The following is a 25,706-nucleotide window of genomic DNA, read 5'->3' as shown; positions in this document are numbered from 1 at the left end:
TAGATAATGTGGCACCCAAAACATATCAACTGTCACCTCTAATTGCTCCCATAAACATATCCATCCACATACTCTCCATTATCTGCTAATGAATATTTCTACTCAGTATCCACTAGTGAATAAACCTATCCACTAGAAACCATCTACTCAGAGTCTCCATTCTATTTATCACATTTCTCACTAACTGCATCCCTGTGCAATCAATTTTTACTTTTTTTTGCATTTTCCCTTCTATTTCTCTGCCTTAGTGGTATTTTATTCCCATTCACCTTAATGACAATATACTATCTGCCATCTCTTTTTAATGCTAAATTTTTAAGACCAGATCATGATTATTTCATAGAAAGTATGATTACAAATCAAAACTGCTGGCATCCCAGGGGTGCCTGGGTGGCTGAGTCGGTTAACTGTCCAATTTCTTACCTCGGCCCAGCTCTTGATCTCAGAGTCATGAGTTCAAGTCCTTGTCGGATTCCATGCTAGGTGTGGAGCCTACTTAAAAAAATAAAGAATAAAAAGGGGTGCCTCGTGACTCAGTCAGTTAGGTGTCTGGCTCTTGATCTCAGCAAAGGTGTTGATTTCCAGGTCATGAGTTCAAGCCCTGCACTGGGCTCTACGCTACTTTAAAAAAAAAAAAAATGCTGGCATTCCAACCGACATGATATACCCAGCTCCTAAATAAACAGCCCCTGGACAGTCCACGTGAAGGTATTCTACTAGAGCAACCTGGTAACGCCACCCCATCCCCAGACGACTGCCATCCCCCTAGCTCCCTCCGTCAGGTCTCTATTACCAGTACCACCACCTTAGCTGTTTAAGAATATGAGAGATACTTAGGAAACTGGTTTGAGTTTTTGGATAGACTGAGAATGCAGTATCATTTCCCCACTTAAAAATTCACTATGAAACACAGTGTAGGAACTAATTGCTAGATTCCAGTAATGAAAGGTACCTGTATTTTCCCTCCTCCATCAGAAACATTTCTCAAGAAGGAAAGGTTACATGTAAACAAAACAAAAAATATCACATAAATACGAAGCCAAAAAGTTTAATGTTACTGAATAAAGAAAGTTCATTTAGGGCTTACACAGATCATAAGAATAGATAGATTATAACGGCTGAGAGATCAATAGCTTATTGGAAGGAAAGAAAAAAGCAGTTTATATTTTCAATGTAGAAAAAGAAAATCTAATTGCTACAGATGTCTTGTAAAATTCCCAAAACAAAGTCTAGCCAAGTTTATTGTTTAGAGGGTTTTTTTTCTTTCGTCAAGAGATGAAAAATGAGATTCAATGTGTATACTATTGGTTACAACTAATACAACAGCTTGAAAAAATCATAAGACAGAAGCATAAATATAAAAAGACAAGATTTTAAAACTGTACTGTAGGAATATTAACTATAATAAGTGGAAAAGATACATTAAAACCAGCAGTGTGTTACACTATTTCAAAACAAAACTCGTAAGGCAGACCAAAACTGACACTAGTTAAGGAAAGCGGTCTGTTTTTAGGAAGTATATCCGGACAGACACCACCACAAAGAAATGCCAACAGTAATTACGTGGTCCCCTCTTGTTACTCAGTGAAGTGTCAAAGGTGGAGTGACTGGGTCAACAGCTTAAGCTTTCTCCAAGGATTTGTAGTATTCCATCAGCACAGTCCAGGCTTTGGGAGCCATAAAACCTTCTGGAGGTTTCTGGCCTTCTCGAGCAAGTTTGCGCATTCGTGTTCCTGAAATAAATTCAAAGTCTTCATGGCTGAAAGAGGGGGGAAAAAAGAAAAAGAAAGAAAATGACTTCCCATTTTTAGAATCTTAGTGATAATGAAATTTTAAAAAGCTTTTCTTCTGTTCATGGAGCTTAATGGGAAAAAAAATCTGGATAAAACATAGTAATTGTAAAATGAATGATCAACCTGATTTCAGATTTGCCACTGAACAAAAAACACCATGCTCTCAAAAATGACCCATTTTTTGAACCAGGAAACAAATTTTAATTGAAATTTTTACTGACATCACTGTATATTCACATGCAATTGTAAGAAATAATACAGCAAGAGCTCCTGTACCCTTAACCCAGTTTCCCCAACGGTAGTATCTTGCAGAACTAGAACACAGTATCACAATCAGGTTTTCTGTATGGACGCAATCTACCAATCTGATTCAGATTTCCCTAGTTCTACCTGGGCTCTGTCTATTTAGTTCTACACAATTTTATCATATGTGTAGGTTCACGTATCCACCATAGTCAAGACGCATTAACAGTTCCAAAACCATGACCATCCCCTGACTTGTCCTTTTACAGCCATACCCGCCTCTTCCCTCTATTTCCTCCTCCCCAGGCCATGCCAACTACTCATTTAGAACTAGAAATCTACAGAAACAAAAAAATATTAAATCCAATTTAGCTACCACAGATTGAAAACTTTTTAGGAAGTCGGAATCTGAAAGGTTAAATGCATAATGGGACATTAAGAGAAAAACTAATTGTTTTATAGCAAAAGCAAGTTACGTAGCAAAATGGATACTATCCCACTGATAAGATACCATAAAAGTGATGTTAGTTCTTCTCATCTTCTTGTATTAAAAACACACACAAAGGCCCTTAAACCACGAAGCACTGAGCACCTACGGCTATGGCACCTACTGTCTATTAGTCATTTCACCCTCCTCCCTCCAACAAGGAGAACCAACCAACAGAGCAGACCAGGACCCAGCAAGAGCTCTGGATCCCTTAGGTTAGCAGATCACAGTCTGGGTTTACTCCTCATTCTTTGTGGAGTTAACCTGGGGATCATAAATCATCAACTGCCACATGCTTCTCGAGAGATGCCAAGTATGTTTTTTTAACTAATAATCACACTGCCAGGAATCTACATTAAGGAAATAACCAGATGCACACAAATGTTATGCATAATGGTAGCTATCTGAAAGTTGTTTTGGGATAGGAAAATATTGTAAATGACCTGGAGGTTGAAGGTTCTAAAGAAATTATGGTACAGAGCTGAGTAAAATAATGAGGACACAAAACTTTATGTGCAATACAGATGCAATTTTGTCAAAATAAGTGTGGAGAGAACACCATAAAGAAATATACCCAAATATTAATAGTGGTTATTTCTATACAGTATTATCACAAATGCTTTTAATTTTGCTCATGTTTTCTACCATGATTTTTATCAATTATCAATATCAAAATCAAATAAAAAATACCAAATATCAGTAATTTTTATAATGAGTAAAAGTTCATTTTAAAAAATCTCTACCCAAAGTGATTTTAAATAATTTTTAAAAATTGAACCTTAAATTAACCTGAAACCGCAATCACTTGGAATACAGCCCTGGGGGGAAAGCAGGGACATAAGGTGCTGCTACAGCATTATGCTTCCTATTCTGGTCTCACGGTAGTTTAACAGCTATTAATTCACACTTACACAGCTGGCATTAATTAACAGCAAAGAGTACATCTGAATGGTACTAGGAACACAGAAATATTTACTAACCAGTAATCGGGTACTTTACTAGCTTTCATATCAGGAACTCAATAAATATTTGGTGAAATATAAAAGAACGAAAAGGTATATTTATACACAAATTCTACTGGTTCAATCCAGAACCACGAATAGTCTTAAACGAGTCACTACCCTCCATCTTCTGGCACATGAAGGGGAATACCGGGTTCTGATTGCTGTGGTGAGTCTGAAAGGCCGGTACATCCCCTTTTATCTACATCTAGATTACTCACACTAGCGAGTTCTACGTGACCTTCAGAATGATCTCTTCCATAGTCACCTTCAGATCTGTCTTCTCTCTGACCTTGCTGACCTCCACTTTTGGCAGGGGAACCCACATACAACCTTCCTAACCAGGTTCATTTATCCACCTAGGAGCTCTCACCTGTGGGCTCCAGACCAAGAAAGGCCAAGGACTATGATTTCCTCATGATCCAAACTGTGTACCCGTTTCTGGTCTTTCTGCTTTTCTGATTTTGTCTGTGTGCTCAGCCACCCCACTGCTCACGGGGCTTCTAAACCGTGCCACTGGTGGTCTTACCACCAGGCTCTGTGTCCCTCTTTCATCTGGACCGGCCCCCTGCCTGACCACAACTGTTAGTTCCAAAAACACGACTCTTGGTCCTGAATCAAGCTCCACCTCTTCTGAGTCACTGTTGGCCCCACTTGCCAGTGAGATACCCACTCTTTAGTGAAAGCCCCAACCCCCTTTGAAACACATCTAGACATTTTATTCTGGAATACTATACATGGAGGATATCGATACAGAACAGGGTGACTCATTTCATCAGTCACGGGAAAATCACCTCTTACTAACAAGCAGAAGACCACTACTTAAATTCAGGCACGCAACATCTTCCCTAGTCACCCTGCCTGCTCTTCCTAGTCCCTCAACTACTAAAAAGACAGGGAGATAGACACATGCATTCAGCTCAACATTTCAACAGCTCTCATCTACTTAGGTAAAACCTCTTTTAATGTCTATATAAATTTTCAGTGATGATCAATAAAAACAAAAGGTTAACAGATACTGCTTAAAAGATGGATCCAAATAGTTTCAACCTAGGGGCTATCTCTCACTTCTATCATCTGTTCAATGTGTAAGACAAGTGAGATCTTCTCTAACACATGCGCCCACGCAGATGGCTGGTTACCACAGCTGACACGGGAAGCAAGCCAACATCTTTCTCTTATATAAATGACAACCTTAGGGGAGAAAAAGAAATTGACTGTATGTGAGACGGGCCTAGAAAGGAAGCAAGACTGTGAGAGGAGATTTCAAAACATTCAGTAAGGTTGGGGTTAGAAACAATCTGTAAATTTATCAACACTAAAATGAAAACTGAATTGGAGAAAACGGGTAAGCTCTCCAAAGAAAGACAACTCAGCAAAAGGAAAAGCATTTGTGAAAGGAGTAGAAGGAAAACCAAGATGAAATGGCAGTCACAGAAGAAGAGAAATTCTAAAGTGCTAAAGGCCACAGAGAGGCTGAGAAAAATGACCATGAGGAAAAAAACCCGACTGGACTTACAAATCAGAATTTAAATCTTAACTGAAGAGTTTTAGTAGATGGTGAAGAAAAGAGATAGAGTAGTAAATTGGCAGAGACACAGGGTGGAAAAAAGACGAGATTTCTTTTAAAGGAAAAGGGGGGAGGGGTTAACAAGTATATGGGTGGAAAAAAAAATAAATGGCAAGACTGAGAAAAGGGAGGAGGATGAAAGCCAGGAGAGAAATGAAAGATGGAGAAGGAAGTCTGGCATGAAGGACACAGGAAGGGGGGCTTTGACAAGAAGGAGCATCAGGAATGAAGGAAAGAAGAAACAGTGGTGATGTGGGCTTAGAAAAAGATGAGGCAGTTAACTGCAGGGTGGTCTCAACCTTCTCAATAAAGATGTGAAGGCTGCTTTCAAGGGTAACAAGAAGTTGTGTGGGAATGGATAAATAATAGAATCCACCAACACTGCTGACTCTGTCTCCAGGCCGGCCAAGTTACCCCTGAGCAGCAGGCCTTATTTAGCAAAGCCCAGGTCAGAGAGGAAGCCAGGAGGGTAGAGCGGTCCACAGAGCTACCCAACTGTATCCACACATCCTCACTCCAACTCGATATAAAATCAGTTTGTTTAACTCCGGAGGTTCACTGATCAGCACCCTAAGTAAGCTTCGCTGAGGAAAATTATGACCCTAGAGCTTTATGACCATGTAAATTTAAAGTTTGGTTTCAACAAAGGAAATCTTGTGTCCCATGCATCAAGTGGTCGTTCCTGAAGGCAAAGAGAAAGAAGTGAGAGCACAGCTTGTGGGATGACTCTGTCCTATTTGATGAAAGGAAAAAAGCCAGACCAATTATAGCCCTTTCTTTCCCCCACAATGCCAAACTGTCTGGAATCCAGAAGTTTGCTTGCATTCCTTCTGAAATTGCATTTTAAAACCAAGGTCCCTGGGTACCTCTTTCTTGAAGCTATTTCACACTCCATCTGCCCTGCATGCCACAAACATTTCTTCATCACATGAAATGGGAGTTTCTGTTCCCACATGGTGGTGGTTCCACTCCACCCTGGCTACAGAAAACACATTTATTTTCCTCCTCCTCATACTCGTACTGTCACAGAAGGATTTTACTTTTTATCAGAAGTCAGGTGCAAAGACTTGGCACAAGAGTCACATTATCCAAAATCAAATTGTATTTTTCACAGTTCATCCTTAATTAGACTTCACCTTACAGAAATAATTAAATCAAGTAAAAACTCAGACATTGGGGGGGGTAATCTAAAACTGGCTCTCCACTTTACCTGTGAGTAATCAGGGATCTGCGAGAAGCCGAAAAGGCTACTAAATAAATGACCCCGAGGCTTTCACTACAATGCCATCCTAATAAGCCATCTAATTACACTAGGTAACCAATCTCCTGCGGCACCTGAAAAAAGCACACACAAATATGTTGGATTTTTTTCCTTCTCAAACCATCTGGTCATAGATTCTTACAATCCACAGCTCTTCAAGAAAGAAAGGGGTTCGAATGGCAGGGAGGGGAAAAAGCACACCATCTAGCAAGCTACATGGGACCCTGTGGGATGGACCAGCATCTTGTCCCACGTGGGATGTCTAACTACATGTGGCCAGCATCTTGACTAACTCCAAAGGACAATGACTCTTGGCCATTTGTTGAAGATTTTAAATCTTTACAACCATCTGCTGTCTCTTAGGCCACAGATGTGGCCATCACAGCCACCAGCACGAGTTGCTAAAATGGACAAGAGTTGGGGTCAGCAGATGGCCTATCAACTGTATCTTTTGAAGGTTCACATTCAATTAGATTGGCTTTTTTTAAAATGCTAGCTGGACGATACGCAATCAGAGAAGCAATGGGGAACTTCTTCTCTGATGGAACTAAAAATAATAGTGGTAACAAGTGAATCTAAGAACTATTTTGGGTCTACTTTTCGTCCAACTTGAAAGCAGCTCATATATGATTCTGTGTAGATCAAAACACTAAGAATTCTTGGGCAAAAATCATCTCTTCAAAACCATATAAACAGTTACTTATGGCTTTCTTTCCAGGAACTAAAAAGCACCAGCTAGCATAATACATGACAAATTTAACAATTTTTAGTTTCAAACCAAAAATGAACTGAAATACACAAAAAATGTAATTATCTAGAACCTACTTACCAAAATCCGTAATTCATGATGTTTTCCTCCCAGCACCTCAATCTCATAAGTAAAAGCTAGAGAACAGCTCCTAATAGACATTCAGTCAAATAACAGATTTCCAGGACTGTCCTAAAAAGTGTACTGAAGTCAACTCAATTTTCGTTACCAAACAGGGTCATGAAACCTATAATCTACCACAGTGTGGACGAATGGAGGTCTTTAACTGAGTGCCAATGGACAGGTTTCAAAAGGATCCAAAAATATCTTAATGGGCAAAATGGGGCTTCTGTGTTTACAACGGAAGAAAAGCATATCCATTTTCACCTGCTCCTGAAAGAAGTCTCTGATTACTCAACAGCGGACTCCAATTCTCAGAAAGCTAAACCCAGACACTCTCAGGTGCCCATCACCCACATAAAATTGTCTGGTATGAGGTACGTGGCTGAACTCTGGTTGTGTGAAAACTTCCTCTCAGCAGACTGTCCTGGCCTCTTCTGAGCAGCACAAGGATGTCCCTGGGTCCTGCTTCCAGTATACAAGCTACTTACTTACAGGAGGTTATAGAAGGAGAAATAATACATTTTCAAAAGGTTTTTCAAAATTAGTGACCCAAACAGCTTAAGCATCCATGAGTTAACCAGAAAATTAGGTAAACCCAGGACGTTGTTAGATGATAAGGACATTGCTTTGACCATATTAAATAACTTCCTTTATGTTTCTCACCAGGATTTCTTTGTCTTGTGATTTGCTTTCTACTTTTGAGCCACATGGACTATCTTCATTTAGAAACCAAGACTTCTATCAATATCAAAACATCTAGATCAGCTCCAAATATGAAAGTAAAAAGTCTGGAGAGATTTATTTTAAAAAAAAAAGTGTATTTTGGACTTGTGACTAATGATGAAATAATTAAAAAGAAGATAAGTACCCAAATAAGCCAATATTGTTATAAACTTCTGATTCTTAACAGAGGTGAGCAACCTCACATCCCTCTCCCCAAGGCAAACACCCTAGGATGCACCGGACCCCCCACCCACCCAACCAACCAATTATCTGGCCGCATGTGTCAATAATGCCAAGATTAAGAAAGCCTGCTAAATAGCACGTTGTTAAGAAAGAAACTGATCTGATATTGTTATAATAAGGAGATCCCAGTCCTACCTCCAAAAGGGCAGAAAACATAAGAAAAATGAGAAGATCCCAAAGTCACAGGAAAAAGAAAAGCAGATGGGGGGAAAAATTCAAGACACCAAACACAATACTTGTGGCTCCTTCCTCCTGCAACTCTTCGCAGTAAGCGAGATCAGTGATGACACAGCACAGCTCTACAGTCTGAGGGGAGATCACAGCCAGGCCTCAACAGCACAGCATTTGAAGGTCCAGATGTGGAAACACTATCGTCCATGTGTGCTGGACAAGGGCTGCAAGAGGTGGGCCTTGGTACGGCAAGCACAGGCTACCTGAGGACACGAGTGAGCTGTGAGGAAGCCTCTCGGCCAGCCTCGCTCTGCAGCACGGAGGGGACTTCACCCCTGCCTCCTCAGCGCTATGCTGGCCACACAACCACAGGGACTGGCGGCACACTGCGGCTCCAGAATGAACACGAGGGCGTCTACAGAGAGCGTCTAAGAGCGTGAAAAGACACTCGTGAAAAGTCAATAATTAAAAGCAGGATAGAAAAATTCTGTTATAAACTCAATTATGTTTAATGTACAGTAAAAGAATTAAATCAAAGCACAGGAAAAAAACTGGTGATGGCATGAGTGTTATTTTTACTGTTCATTTTGTTGGGGTTTTTTTTTCTCCTTTTAAAAGCTTTCATAATTTTTTTTAAAAACATGTTTGGTTTTTTTTTTTTTAATTGGCTGACCACTGGGGAAACTCATCCTATTCACTTGTTACTTCCAAAAATGCACCAAAATCAGGGTGCCGCACTCACCCAGAAAGCAGCAATTTCCTAGGAACAGAGGTTTGAAAGAGCAACACACACAAATGAGGCCTATTTTCCTTCTACCAGGCTGGGCTAAGAGCACCTTGCATTGCTCTAGTGGGAGACCCAGAATACTCTACTCTAAGCACTAAGGGAAATATTTTCCTGAGAGCTGTCCCATTTGCTTTTTCTACTTTTTCTCTAGTATTTATAGTTATGTCCATTGATCTCATGAGAGTAGTCAAAATTGGTCAGGGCTTTGGGGTAGACAGAAGGAGCAGATCTTTGGCCTTTTTTGGTTCAAGGCTACTTTGGTGTCCCTGGCATTAAAAAAAAAATAAATCTTCCATATAATTTATTCCAGCCCAGCAGAGTTCTGATTGGGACCCTTACATTGTTGGTTATCCTTCAATGCATGGCCCTCTCCCCTTGCCCCCACCTCTTCTCTCTTTCAGATGTTACAACTGATTAAAAGCAGGACATGAGTGCTACTGGGTTTTAAAATGAAAATACCACAGCATCTCCTTAGGATACCCTACCTCTTAGTCCTAATATTAACCATAAGAGAAAAAAAATACTTTTATTTTACTTCCAGAAAACATAAGCTTCTCACTTCTCTAGAATGTTTTCCAAAGAAGGGTCTATGCAAGAATGAAGACAAATGCTACTACCACTATAGGTCATCTGTACGGCAAAAGGGATTTTGCAGATGCAATGAGTTACAGAATCAAATGATCTAAAATACTGAAATTATCTGAGTGCATCTAACCTAATTACTGAAGCCCTGTGAAAGCAAAGAGTTTTCTCAGCTGAGAGCAGAAGGGAACGTCAGGGAGATGTGACGTATCAGAAGAATTCCCCATGAAGAGGTTCTATTGATGAGATGGAGGCGTCCAAAAGGAAGGACCTAAAGTGGCTTAGAGGAGCAGAGAGCAATCCTTAGCCAACAGCCAGTAAGAAGATGGGGACTTCAGGGGCGCCTGGGTGGCTCAGTTGTTAAGCGTCTGCCTTCGGCTGCTTCTTCCTCTCCCACTCCCCTGCTTGTGTTCCCTCTCTCGCTGGCTGTCTCTATCTCTGTCAAATGAATAAAATCTTAAAAAAAAAGATGGGGACTTCAGCCCCACAGCTGCAAGGAATTGAATTCTGCCAAACAGGGTCATCTTAGAAGTGGATTCTTTCCAGAACTTTCAGATTAAGAGCCCAGCCTGGCCAGAGAATCCAATGTAGTCCACCCAGACTTCTGACCTCAAGAGCTGTAAGGTAATAAGTAGTACTGTTGTAAGCCACTAAATCTGTGGTCATGTGTTACGCAGCATTACAAAGCTAACGAATTAGCAACTTGGAAACACTGAAGTATAGCTTTAAGAGTCATCACCCAGAAACCACTAGAAAAGATGAGCCTTCCTGTGGAAAGTATATAAAAGAAGGAAAGGCTATACGAAAAAGCCTTGACAGATGCCTACAATTAAAGTATTTTTTTAAATGACACTGGTAATATATGAATTAAGATCTACTCCAGCATTAAAACTGTGAAAATACTCTACTGATGTGAAAATAACCGGAACTCAAACACTTTCATCCACCTGTCCCTTCATTTACCCACTTCCACAAGGCACTCTCACTCATGTGTGCTTTTTGTTGAGTTGCTAGTTCAATAATCTGAACCATAATTTTGCATTTTTCTACCCAAAGATTTACTGCATAAAGGAGAAAACATACAAATAACTGAATTCTCTCTAAAAGTTTGTTTGTAGTATCTGAAAGAATGGAGTTTAATCTCATAGTCCTAAAACTAGATTTCCTTGAGTCACTATTATAGCAAACATGAACCTACTTAACTTTCTAAGTAAAAACAGATGATTTTTATCATAATTTCTATCAATATCTTGCTTGAAATCTTCACAGTTTGTTTTTTTTTCTCCCTAAGCCGTGTCTTACACTAGTATTTAAGTAAATCAAAAAGCTACAAAATCATTAATTACATAAAAGCTGGCATTGAATAACATCCATTAATCAAACCTAAGACAACCTCACATGTGCATAATTAATAACTGTGTTTTCTCACTACATCAAAGACTATCGCCTTTCCACAAAATTTTAATCACTTTCCAACATATTCCCATCAACTTAATTATATCTGAACACAAATATAAAAACATTAGAAAACTTAGGCAGTTTTAAGGCTTCCCAAATAACAATTTATTAAGATTTGGTAACTCAAAAAAATTCCAAGAAAATGAGCCACTCACGTAACTAATATAGAATTCATCATTGGAAAATCTTATGAGAACTGATGTAATTATTTAGCTTTTGAAAGATTAAAAGAGGGACTTAATGCAATACTACAAAGATTAACAAAACATGAAAGTTATCAAGGGCTTCCCAGCACATCAGTCAACTGCACACCGATGGGTTCTGGGTCCCGGGGTGACTGAATCACCTGATCATGCATGCAAAGAAACCACCGTCATGAGACATCAGAACAACTGTAAAAGAAAAGCCCAACTCTAGTTAGTTTTGTCTCCTTAACTCATCAGCATGGAAACTCACCTAAGTTTTAACTACTGAGCCACCAGCAGAATGGTTCTATTTCTCTCTCCTCACTCTGTAACTAATCACTACTTTCAGAGAAAGATGACGTTCGTAACATCTTGTACACAAACTAAACAAATCAGCGGCATGCTGGATGAGAAGTAAAAGGTTTCCCAGCCCAGTGTTCCATCTCGGACACTCTGTGTTACAGATGTGTGGAAGGCAGTGTTACCCCATCAAGGGTTCTTGGCTGGGGAGCTTTCAAAAGAACTGCCGGTGTGCAGGCCTCTCCCTGGAAAAAGTGAATAACAATCTCCAGCAGTGGCCCTACATAATTTTAACCACGAAAGGACAAGACTGTATTAGAAAGTTTTTTTGTTTTTTTACTTTCCTTAATATTTAATTTAAATTTTCAGTTTCAATCACCTTTTGTGGTAATATAGTTCAAAGTTTACTAAAATTGCTTTTATTTCTCTTAAAATTCTTTTGTTAAATAAAGTTCCTGAGGCAACCCTTTGGAAGAAAAGGCCCATTTGCAACTCTCAGCACACCCCTCTTAGAGCTGCACTGTTTATAAGACAGTGAAACTGCACCGTGTGCGCGCATGTAAGTGTATTCACACGCATTCATGCACACATATACGTACACATACGAACAACATACACTGACATATATATTCTTAGGCCAAAACAAAACACAACACATCACAATTTAGAACTATTTCTATGTGTTGGCAAATGCTGGTCTTGTATAGAAGTAAAAATGGTCTGGATCATTGCAAATTCTTCTTTTGGTGCGGTTCAGAAGTACACTGGAATGTGGGCCACATTTCAGATCTTCAAAGTAAGTCCAGAAGCTCCTGTCTTGAGCCCCAGGTACAGTGAGGAGTTGCCTGCATCAGTTACATAAGCCTCTTCTGTTCACTGACTCCTCAGACGTTCCTGTATTTTAGCTATAGTTCACCTCTCTGAAAAGCCTGCTATCACCCTAAAATTGAGCATTTGTTGTTCTCCGGAATTACTTAGACCATTAAATGGGAAGACTTAAACACCACTGTAAATAACAGTATTTCTTTACCCAATGTATCATTTATCACAAAGAAATGCAATGACACTGAACTTTATGATGCTTTTAGAAACAAGAAAATGTTTTGATCTATAAAGGTTTCTTTTTCTTTCTTGTCCTCATCATTACAAAATGGGCCACACCAAATGAGGACACAGGGTCAGGACCAGCATTGTTCCTGAACATGGAATTAACTGTAAAGTATCACAAAAGAAAGGATGAGAGCTCTCAGATTCAAGGTCATTAGACCATGGTCAATTTTCACGCAGTACCTGTCAGTAGAAGTAAATGTAAGAAAACATAAATAAAAAAATACCTGTTCTACTCGAACAGGAACTGTAATTTGTACTTAAAAAAAAAAAAAAGGTGCACCACATACGGAGGTGTAATCTGGACCAAATAAGCAACAATCAACAAGTATCTACTAAAATGTAAAAATAACTCAGCGCCACAGATCATGGAAAGAAGTACGGATTTTAAGCTAAGATGGGATCAACTCATCCACTGCCATCATTTTAGAGAAGAAACGAGGCCAGAGGGGCACAGGACTCTCGAGTCACAAGCGAGGACAGGGCTAGAACCCACAACTTCCTAGTCAGAGCCTTCCACCGCCACTCCACATTCAGCCTGGTACCGTCGAGAGATGAAGATTAACACAGAAGGGCCCGAGACACGTGTTCGACACTACCGATAATCTATACTCAAAGCCTGTCAGTTTTTTGCCCCTCCTAAGATTTTTGAAGAAAGAAGTTGTGTTCTTAGCGGTCAAGAGCACAGGCTCTGGAGACACTGCCTGGGTTCAACTGCTGGGCTGCCATTTACTGCTCTGCGGCCTTACACAAGTTATTTGAACTTTGTATGGCCTCAGCTTTATTACTGATCTATAAAATGAGGATGATATTAACAATACCATAGGATATTGTGGGGGAACACTTAATTTAATACCCGTAAAGCAATTAGGGCAGTGCTTGTCACATAGGGATTGCACAAATATTAAATTCTCTCTCACTACATAGATTTTCTGGGCTTACAGCCTAACCATCACTAAGCCCCTGGACTCCTTCTACGTGCTCTGTAACATACAGTAGATACGGCAGACACAGAAATGTCGATACTGCCCTTAAGAACTCCACAACAAAATTCCTGCAATCATGAACCATGAAACCAGATTCCATTTTTATTTCTATTTCTAACTACTAGAATACTGACAAGTTAGTTTCCCAGGTTTGACCTTTCTCTGAAATGGGTACAACAAAGCCTGCCATCACTCACGTTACGGTAAAGCTGAGACAACATGCCCTGGGAGCAGCTTAGAGCACAAGGTGTTTCACAGGTCTGTGAATATAAAACTTACTGTTCAGAGTCATAGTAGTCCATACACTTCTTTTTCTTGTTGTAAGCTGCAACTCGAAAGGGAACTATTTCCAAGGTGATTAGGCCAGGGGCCATTGTCAGCACTTTGGCACCATGAGTTGGCTCATATAGATCCTTCCCTGTTTCTGGATGAGGCATGCCAGCAGGGTCTCGTCCAACAATGTAAAAATTGGCTCCTGCAACCATCCGCGCCCTGCAATGCCACTGGACCTAGAACAAAAGTTTTCATATTTGATAACTATGCCAGTTATGCCAGTACTTAGCAGTAGGAAATGGATAATAAATGCATGTATAGAAACCGCCCCAAACTTATAGTCCCCAACTTTATGATGGTACAAAAGTAATACATACATTCAGTAGAAACCATACCTCTAACTTTGAGTGCCGGTATTTTCCCAGGCTGGCAATGGAGTAGAATCCTCTGTCCTGATGCTGGGCAGGGGCAGTAAGCCCCAGCTCCCCATCAGCCACGTGATCACAAGGGTAACCAACCCACACATTTACAACCATTCTGCATCCATACGACCACTCCCTTTTCCACGTTCAGAAGAGCATTCAATGAATTATATGAATTATTCAACACTTCATTATAAAATAGGCTTTGCGTTAGGTGACTGCCCGACTGTGCTAACATGAGTGTTCTGAGCACATAAGGTAGGCTAGGCTAAGCTACGATGTTTGGGAGGTCGGGTATATTAACTGCATTTTTGACTTGATGGTATTTTCAACTTATGACGGGTTTATCAGGACATAACACCATCATAAGTTGAGAAGGACTTGGACCAATTCTATAATGAATATCAGTAGAAAATCTCAACAAATTTAAATGACATCTTGGGAAGCCAGAAACAAAACTGGCAAGCCCTCCCCACCAAAACTTAAAAGCATAAACGGGTATACATGTCTATGTATATGTATTTATAAATATTTCTGGCTCCTAAGAGATATGTAAATGGACATGTGTCTATATGATTATACATAACCACAACATGTCATTTATACATGGTTCAAAATTTAACCTATTAGAAGTCAGGCTAGTGGTTGATCCTTTGAGGGAAGCAACTGGAAGGGACTTCTGGGATAATGGTAACATTCTTTTTCTCCCCCCAGCTTTACTGAGTATAACTGACAAATAAAATGGTATATATCTAAAGCATACAACATGATTTGATAGACATCTATATTGTTAAATATTGGCCACAATCAAGTTAATTAACACATCTATCACTTCACAGTTACCTTTGTGTGTATGTGTGTGGCAAGAATAATTAAGATCTACTCTCAGCAAATTTCAAGTATAAAATATAGTATTATTAACTATAATCACCAAGTGGAACATTCGATCCTCAGAACGTACTCATCTTTTAATTGAAAACTATGCTTTGAATTGAAAATTACAAGACGAATCCTTCGACACACTTTGGAAGTAAGAGCCTATACCTAACCCACTTTGATGTTAGCTCTAGGAGTCCCTGGTAACGTTCTGCTTCTCAAGCCAGGATCTGGGCACTGGTAATTAGAGTATGTTCACTGTAAAAATACATTGAACTGCACATAAACTTGTAAGGTGTGCACTCTTCTCTATATTTAAACATGTAAAAAAAAAAAGCTACTGGATGACGAGGATTTCAATTATATGAATCCTTACATACACTGTATAGCTAAGTGACTCCTACCCAAGATCCCAGGTAAGAACAAAACCAGGTGTTGCTCAGGACTCTACGGCTGTGCGGCATCCAAACTACCTCGGAAGCTGATGCAGTCACACTAGCACTTGTCGAAAAATAAAAAAATTATTCATTTAGCACGCAGGACTGTAGAACTTTAGAAGTTAAAGTAAGAGATCATCGTTCTTATTAACATCTGAAGAAAATGATCGCCCAAAGGTTAAGTGACTTGGCCAAGAAAGTGCAGAGGAAACCCAGGTCTAGAAATCTGGCCTCAGTGTTAAGCTCCACCATCACTCACGTGACTTACAAAACCATTCCTGGTCTAGGTGAAAATAAGATATAAATGATGACCACCCACACATCGTTGTCATTTGCTCTCTCTTGACAGTTTGTCTTATGCCAAGATGTATTTTTATCGACATAGTTTAGACAGTCCAACAGCAAAAGGACAATCCCAGATCCCACACTCAAACTGATCACCCTGAGGGGTTTCAGCTTTTTCAGTTATTTCTACTGGTATTTACCTCTGCGTTTCTTTGTTGTTTGTTTTTTTTTAAGATTTTATTTTTAAGTAATCTCTACATCCAATGTGGGGCTTGAACTCACAACCCCGAGATTAAGAGTTCCGTGCTCCACTGACTGAGCCGGTCAGGCACCCCTGTGTTTCTAAATGGCATGTGTACACTGCTGATCTGACTATCTAATTTTAGATATTATATTACTTCTACATTATTTATATTTCCTACTATGATGATGCTTGACTCTTACTCCATTCTCCTCATTCCTTATCCCATTTATCCAATAAATACACAGTGATATCACCACTGTTGGCAAAATCAACATTTGTCTGTAAAATGGGAATTACAACTGTATTTATCTCATAAAATTTTTAAGAAAATATATGAAATGTGAAGACTTAGAATAATAATTGGTATAAAGTACACAATAAATGTTAGCTATTACCTTTATTTTATTCCCCTACTTGTACAACTGTTTGTTTTTCCTAGAGTTAATAATTGTCTTGACTTTTTTTTTTCACTCACTTTTTTTTCCATATACCTGTATTTCTATGGACCTTATACTATCTTTCTTTCTGAGAACACAGTTTAATATAATTCTTAGTATCCCTTACAGTGTAGCCACGTGGCAGAGTTTTGGCGTAAAGAATGACAGCCCAAGTGGTATGTGCCAGTTCCAAACATGGAACATTCAAAAAACCTCCTGAGCACTATCCTAATTCTCTTTCCCCATATGCTAGCTAAATAAAGAGGACCCTAAGGTCCTATCACTATATGTCTTCCACTCTGCAGCATTACTACTGTTTGCAATGAGCTGCAATAGTTCTGTATGAACAAGATGGCAAAACACAATGATAAAGGACTTTTGTTCCTCATATATGCCACCTCTTCCTCCAACCACCCTCAGATTCAGTGCTTCATGAAAATTCTGCTCATTCCCCTCTGCCCCTTCACTGTAGACACCAAGACCTTTGCTAGTTCAAACTCAGAATTTTTATCAAAGGGTTAGTCAAAATCAAATAATCAATTAACTACTTTTCAACTTCACTTAAGTGGAAAATCATTTCAGCCTCATGCAAATTAACTACTGCTTACAGAGTTAAAAGGGCAATCTAAGGGTCTCTGAATTTAGGTGAACTTACTTTGCTCATTAAATATTTGTATCTAGACACTTAAATCATTCAAGTACCAAAAGGCCAATGAACCAGGGAAGTATGGCTTAATTTTGACATGTAAGAAAGCTCAGATCATTTAATCCAACCCTCTCTGCCCTTTTAAAAGGAAACCAAAGCCAGAAAAATTAGTACCTTACAGGATCACAAGGCAACTGGCAGTGGCCAGTTCTAATTTTGGCTTATAAAATAACCAGAAAATTTAATTGCTTCTTTGATTTCTTCTAGAGGTTAAATGAGTAAATTAAAGGTAAACACAACATAAGAAGCTGTGGTCCATATATACAATGGAATATTACTCAGCTATCAGAAAGAACGAATTCTCAACATTTGCTGCAACATGGACGGCACTGGAGGAGATAATGCTAAGTGAAATAAGTCAAGCAGAGAAAGACAATTATCATATGATTTCTCTCATATGGAACATAAGAACTAGGATGATCAGTAGGGGAAGAAAGGGATAAAGAAAGGGGGGGTAATCAGAAGGGGGAATGAAGCATGAGAGACTATGGACTATGAGAAACAAACTGAGGGCTTCAGAGGGGAGGGGGTGGGGGAATGGGACAGACCGGTGATGGGTAGTAAGGAGGGCACGTACTGCATGGTGCACTGGGTGTTATACACAACTAATGAATCATCGAACTTTACATCGGAATCCGGGGATGTACTGTATGGTGACTAACATAAAATAATAAAAAATCATTAAAATAAATAAATAAATAAAGGTAAACACAACAAACATAGACGGAGTCAACATTCTCCTGCAAGTAACCGAATAATTTCAATTTACATTTTGGTGAATGGTTTCCCTGTTAGAATACTTTTAAAACTGTTAACAACCAGGAATAAGCAAATCACATGTAACTCTTCCAAGAATGCCTGGTGAGAATCAACTTACAACCCACTGAAAAGGTATATGCTTTAATCAAAAGAATGCAAGTCATCCTGTATCTGGTTTAAGAACACTGGTTTTAGAATCAGACCGTCCTAGATTTAAATCCTGGTTTTGCCCCTTAATGATACAAGGCCCTTAGTCAAGTTTGGACTTGAAACTGAAGCCTCAGTTTCCGAATTTATAAAAATGACAAAGATAACGTTTAACACATCAGATTGGTGGGAGATCTGAAAACACTCAAGATAGCACTTGGCCCTCAACAAAGGACAATCACAAGCACTGCTGCTGTTACTATTACTCTGCAACAGCCCATGACAATTCCAGTTGCATGTCATTGCTTCTAGCCGGTGTTTCTGAAGAAAATTCATTTTCTCTAAGAAAAAGAGGACATGCTGCCTAGAATGTGGTCACTAAAACCCTGTGAGAGCTGCCTGTTTTTCCCTTCAGCACACTGAAGTCAAGATGTATTATCTTTTTATGCCTAGTGGCAAGCATGTTTGGAATACTGAATGCATATGAAGAAGGAACACAAGGTGATATCTATGGCTTTCCTCAGAAGTCTTCTAAGGATCCATAAATGGCCAACATAAAAAGTAACTTATTTTCTACTTTACTTGCATATGTGTGCCAAAAACCAGATTGGCTTTTTTTCTGATTACAAAAATAATTTAACTCCTATGTGGCAAATAGTGCTGGTTGTCTATACAACAACTGATTTTTCTTTGCCCTGATCTATTTCTTGATGACAGAAACCTCAGTCTAAAGGATGAAAATGCCAGGTCCTTGTTTTTGCAGCCTTCCCTGCTGCACAGCCATACAGTGTGGGCACCTGAGCAAATAATGGGACCTATGAGGATGTCTGCTGGAAGATTTCTGAAAAACTTTACTCTAACAAAATTCTCAACTCTCATTTATCTGAAAATATCTTCACTTCACCTTTATTTTTGCTTGAATATAGAATTCTAGATTAACAGACATTTCTTTTTGCTTTTCTCTTAAAGATGTTACTCCACTGTTTCTGGTTCATATTGCTCCTGAGAAGTTAGCCATCATTCCTACTATTTCCCTACTGTTCCCTCTTCCTCCCACCCTCCCCTATTGCTTTACTTTTTCTTTTTTTTTTTTTTTTAATTTTATTTATTTGAGAGAGAGAAAGAAAGAATGTGAGTGGGGGGGCAGACTCCCTGCTGAGCGTGAAGCTGGACAGGGGGGCTCAACCTCATGACCCTGAGATCATGACCTGAGCTGAAACCAAGAGTCAGACGCTTAACCACCTAACCAACTGAGCCACCCAGGAGCCCCTATCGCTTTGCTTTTAAGGGTCCTCTTTCTATCATGAAAATTTCAGCAGACTGCTTGTGCCTAAGTGTGGTTTTCTTTGGATTTATTCTTAAATTTATTAGGCTTCCTGAATTTGTAGGTTGAAGTTTTCCACCAATTTTGGAAAACTTTTAACCATTTTTTCAAAAACCTTTTCTGCCACATTTTCTTTCCTCTCCCCTCCTTTCAGAACTCCAATTATACATATGTTAGATGGCCTGATACTGCCCACAGGTCACTGAGGCTCTGCTCATTTTTTCCCCCACCTATCTACCCTTTTTTTTCCCCCTCAAATAACTTTGATGGTTCTGACTACTTGCTCACTAACCTTTTCTTCTGCCAACTCTAATCTGCATTTATGTCCATCCAATAAATGTTTTCATTTCAGATCTACTTTTTTAGTCCTTGAATTTCCATTTGATTCTCTTTTATACAGTTTCCATATTTTTGAGATTCCTCATCCATAAGACCATATTTGCTTTTAAGGAGTTTTACTGCTCTTAACTGCTAATTCCCACATCAGCATCATCTCAAGGTATGTTTCTAGTGACAGCTTTTATTCTGGATTATACATCACACTTTCCTGCTTCTTCATATTTGCAATTATTCATTACTGTATGCTGGACCTGAAAGAGCCTGAATTGTGTTGCTTTCCTTTAGAGTGTCAATAGCTTCATTCTAGCTGGCAGGTAATTTACTGGCACCTCCCTTTTTTTTTTTTTTTTTGAGGTTTATTTTTTCCTTGTTGGGCATGTAACTCAAGCATTTTTTTTAAAGATTTTATTTCTTTATTTATTTGACAGAGAGAGACACAATGAAAGAGTGAACACAAGCAGAGGGAGTGGGAGAGGGAGAAGCAGGCTTCCTGCTGAGCCAGGAGCCCGATGCGGGGTTCCATCCCAGGACCCTGGGATCATGACCTGAGCTGAAGGCAGATGCTTAATGACTGAGCCACGCAGGTACCCCTAGCATTTTTTTTTTAAGATTTTTATTTATTTGAGAGAGAGAGAGTGAACAAGAGCACAAGCGGGGGGGGGGAGCAGAGGGAGAGGATCCCAAGCAGACTCCCCACTGAGTGCAGAGCCCCATGATCCTAAGATCACAACCCAAGCCGAAACCAAGAGTCCAACACTCTACTGACTGAGCCACCCAGGTGCCCCATCACTCTATAGCTTTTTGTGCCAATTATCAACCTATTGTCTCTCAACTCCAAATTCACCCTTCACTACTTGCTCTGAGATAATGGACTGAATTCTTTGAGTATTTCTCCCTTTATAGTGAGCACAATGTTAAGTTTTATCAGGAGAGGACATCATAGGGACATTGTAGGAGGAAGAGGTGTGAAAGGTGCTGTGTATGGGGACACTGAGTGGCACTCTGGTCCATGGACAAGCCCAAAGTACACAATAGCCTTCAATGATCCCAAAGCCCTAGCCTGAGCCCAATGACCACCCCACTGCTGTCCTCCTAGTGCAGATACTGGTGCATTCCAAGCCTCCCACCAGCAGCAGCTCCCCAATCCCCACAGTTCACCCACCTACCAGCCTGTGCTCACCTGTGTCCCAGAGGGTTGGTTCCTGCATCCACCTCAATACAGGTATCATACTCTGTGCACTGCATGGGCAGCAGGCGGGATCCCTCCCAATGCCCTGACCCACTCTGAGCACTAGTCTGTTAGTCTCAACTAGCCTGTTCATCAGAGGGGTGTTTCCTGCTTTCTGGTTTCTGTGAGCCCAGTTGTGGTCCAGTCCACTGAGTTTCTCCACCATCTGGTGGGATGAAACTATGCCTTTTCCAATGAGGTCTGCAGCCCAGTCTTAGGGAGGGAAATCCCTTTTCCAGGTTTATCTTCCCTTTGGTAATTTCCCTCAACCCTAGGGTACTCTTTAGAGCTCACTTTACATTTTTATAATCACTCTCCTATTGAAGTTTAGTAATTCTTTAAACTTCCCTGTTTAAATTCTAATACTGAGGGGCGCCTGGGTGGCACAGCGGTTGAGCGTCTGCCTTCGGCTCAGGGCGTGATCCCGGCGTTATGGGATCGAGCCCCACATCAGGCTCCTCCGCTATGAGCCTGCTTCTTCCTCTCCCACTCCCCCTGCTTGTGTTCCCTCTCTCGCTGGCTGTCTCTATCTCTGTTGAATAAATAAAATCTTTAAAATAAATAAATAAATAAATAAATAAATAAATAAATAAATAAATTCTAATACCGAGGTTCAACAATTACCTCACTTTCAAATAAGGTTTGAGAATTGTCTTATCGAAGACAGAATACATACTTACACAGAATATGGACTACTTGGAATCAGTAGTTAAAACAGGTATTTATTTAGAATTTCCTCCCAAAGTACATTTTGGGGGCTAAGGTTATTCAAATCTGTTATTTCCATATTGTGACTAATACAAGTCAGAATTAGTTAAGTTTTGCTGTCCAATAGCGAAGAAAACAGAGAAGTAGTCTGTAATTCAAATTATAATTAACTCTTAAAGAAATGTAATTTATCTATGCAAATATTAATCCTATAATGCCTACTCCCTACCACCCATCACAGATTTATTAAGATATTGTGTGACTACTGAACCAAAATGATAGGAACCCAAATTACACATCTCCATACACAATATTCATAATGTAAATTCCTTAGAATTAGAATTGCTCTTGATTTGTCCCAATATGGCCATCTTACTTAGAAGACTGTCTCTTACCCATTTTTTCCTTACCTATTTTTAATTGACATCTCTTTTGATAAACATGAAGTCTCATTTGTTCCCTGACTCCATTAGAAAAATGGTATCCATTATCTATCTCCCCTACTCCCAAACCTGGCGAAGATTTTGGTAAATTTTATTTTCAGCAGTTTCTGAAACAAAAAATGAACAAACTTTCCAAATTTAAAATTACATTACAAACATATATAACTGGACTATACTACTTACATACAATATTGCAACTACTACACCATCCTCTCCTGCCCCAACTGAGAAATTCCACTATCCCAGACGCCTGGCAGAGTAAGTATATATCTTCAATTTTTCTTCATTACAAATACTGAGGGGGGTGCCTGGGTGGCTCAGTTGGTTAGGCATCTGACTCTCAATTTCGGCTCCGGTCACGATCTCAAGGTCATAAGATTGAGCCCCATGTTGGGCTCCGTGCTGTGCATGAAGCCTGCTTGGGATTCTCTTCTTCTGCCTTGTCCTCCTCCCCTCAACCCCTTGCACGAAGAAAAGAAAGAAAAGGAAGGCAAAGAAGGCAAGGAAGGGAAGGAAGGCAAGGAAGGGAAGGGAGGGAAGGGAAGGGAAGGGAGGAAGAAAGAGAGAGAGAGAAAGAGAGAGAAAGAAACAAACAAACTGAGGATAATAAATAGAATAATTTAAGTCCAGTTTAGGTGACCTATTCTTTATATATTCACTCTGAAATTTGCTTTTTTATAAGTGTAATAAATTTTATTAAAGTCAACATTCCATATGACAAAACTCAAAATACTCAACTGGTTTATAAATGAATTTAGGCACAGAAACTATTTACTTACAAAAATGTGCAAATTTTCCTTTGCAAACTATCAAAAGTGTACTTATATTAATAATACAAAAATTCTTTACAAAGTCAAATCCATGACATACTTTTGTTGGGTAAAAAATCTATACCTTCATTCATCTCACGAATTCCACGTTAAAATACCCCTCTCTCTTCTTTGTACACTATCACAACTCTCTAATATTTATCTGTTTTCACGAAATTCCCAAATCATTAATGGCCTGCCTCCTGATTTCTTAGCAGTAGGAATCATTTTAAACTCTTCAAGTGACTGGGAAAACCTTGAGGGGTAAATGAAAAAAGAGGTTCATCCTTCCTTCCCATCATTAGATTCTGGGTTCTTATGGCTTTCAATCTTAATTGTGCAACTAGTACTCTGAATGCTTCTACCAATTTCTATTACTCTGTACGGGCACTGAACGGTATTCAGTCCTCACAAGAGTCACACTGCTGATGTGCAATGCAAAAACTACAAATTCTCCTTAGATGTTTCATTCTCCAGCTTGCAGAAGAGAACTGCAATTTACAATTGCTCTCATCACACGATCTTAAGAGTTAAAACGGAGTTTAGACCGTGGAATCCAAATCCTTCATTCTGCAAATCAAGAAACTGAGATCCCACTTTCAAATTACAAGTTCTCCCAAAGATTCCCTTTATCTGCAAGGAATCTCAACTGTCTGAGTCTTTGAAATAACACAACTCAAATGTAAGAAATGTATTTGTTCAGAACCATCAGCTACCAAACTAATTTTTTTCTTTTAAAATATGCTTCCCTGGCTGAGCTCTGCTTTGCAGAGTGGGAGCATTGCAGGGAAAGAGAGTAAATCCACCATGGCCCAGCCTCATCAAAAGCAAATCTTCCACCGTCTCACCAATTATTATTTTAAGGAACCAAAGGTGGTTGAGACATTGGAAAACATTTCATGAAGTCCTTTACCAGGGTGAGAGAAGATCAAAATAGGTACAAATTACTGAGCTCCTCCTAATACACTAGTCACTGTACCAAGCGTTTTATAAATATTATCTCATTTAATGCTTCCAGCAAATTGATCAGTTATTATTCCTGCTTCACAAATAAGGAAACTGAGACTTGGATAGTTTCAGTTAACATGTCCAAGGTACAAAGTGAATAACTCAGAGAGTGAGTATTATTCCTGGGTATCTCCAACCCCTAAATTCATGCATACTTATTCTTCCCTTACAGTGTGTCAGGCCCTACAGCAAGACAGAACAAATCCTGGTTAGCACTACACTTAGGGAAGGAACAGCACAGATTACCTAACTGCAGGAAAACCAGACTAACAGATGATACTGGAATGTGATGCCGCTTCCCTAAGAAACAAGAACAGATGCTGAGCAGAAAATCCACAGAAAAATCAGGAGGAAAAAAGGGCATTTTCCCCCATGAAAAGCATCTAAAACACCTGTAAAATCTAATGTCTCTGAATAAATTAGTAATTTCGGTTATCAAGAAACTAGATTAAGCAAAAAATATACACAACATCAGACTATACAGCTCTCCAGATTACCTCTGAAACACCCACAAATTCTAGACGTTTTCGTGGTACAGACCCGCAACTGCTTATCGAAAAACCTGAAATCCAAGTTTTTCCAGCTTTCCTGAGATACAATTGTGTGAGTTTAAGGTATGCAACAGGATCATTCTGTGGACTTACTACAATTAGGTAACGCATGCATCTGAAATTCAAAAATCTCCAGGTACCTAGTTTTTAAAACTAATTTAGTAGCAAAACCTGATAAAACTGACACAAAGTTAGTGGTGGGCTCTACTGATCCCACAGTGAAAAATTATTCACTGTGCCACAGAAATATTAATGTGCTTACTATCCCAGGAGAATTAGGTAACACGTGACCCCAAAGATCCTGGATAAGGGCCTGGTCACATGACTCCAGAAACACGAATAAGATAAGTGAGAAGACAAAATTATCAAAGGCCCCAAAGAAGATCAAAGTTGACAATTAAAACTGGGGAGTCTATGGCTCTTACAATTAGGCTTAAATCTCCAGAAGAAATGTCTCTTTAGGTTGTTGGAACTCTGAGAAGTGATTACAGGGAGGAACAGATTTATGTCCTAACGGACAGCCTATCTGAGCCGCAGATACTGGTATAAAGCACAGACGATTAAGCAAACACACGCTAACCCAGGGGGCAGTATACGCCTGCTGTCCCAGTGCAGGGCATCTGCTCACCTGCACACAAACAGTTTCTACTAAGGAGCCATTTACTAATGCGTGGGTAACTTCCACGGCAAAGAGAAATCCCTACCTCCAACTATATGTCTCCTCCAAAATTCAACTGGTTACCCTTATCCAAATGTCTTAACCCAAGAATAAAGCTGTTAGTGGCACAGCGCCACATTCTAAAATGCATTGTATTTTCAGCACGTTCACGCATTATTTATCCTTGACAAAAATGGACTTGGTATTTTGCGAGATGGGACAACCACAATCTCCTACAGTCCATGAATACCTCCCAAAAAATGAAAATTTATTCATATAACACC

General features: G+C 39.5%; 1 protein-coding gene across 3 annotated transcripts in view; it reads right to left on the bottom strand.

The window, feature by feature from the left end:
* Positions 1-1,032: 1,032 nt before the first annotated feature.
* The window catches only part of PAPSS1 (3'-phosphoadenosine 5'-phosphosulfate synthase 1), a 98,896-nt gene continuing 74,222 nt past the window's right edge, over positions 1,033-25,706 (bottom strand). For all 3 annotated transcript variants that reach the window (XM_034671403.1, XM_002916940.4, XM_034671405.1), the window contains exons 11-12: positions 14,048-14,277; positions 1,033-1,759 (exon numbers count right to left, since the gene is read on the bottom strand). In XM_034671403.1, the coding sequence (XP_034527294.1) occupies positions 1,621-1,759; positions 14,048-14,277 (369 nt within the window). In that variant the 3' untranslated portion in view covers positions 1,033-1,620. The remainder of the gene's footprint in view (positions 1,760-14,047; positions 14,278-25,706) is intronic.

This window comes from Ailuropoda melanoleuca, chromosome 11 (genome assembly GCF_002007445.2).
Source record: "Ailuropoda melanoleuca isolate Jingjing chromosome 11, ASM200744v2, whole genome shotgun sequence".
In the NCBI taxonomy this organism is placed as follows: Eukaryota; Metazoa; Chordata; class Mammalia; order Carnivora; family Ursidae; genus Ailuropoda; species Ailuropoda melanoleuca.
Note: the sequence above shows the minus strand (reverse complement) of the source record. Positions and strands in the feature narration are given on the sequence as shown.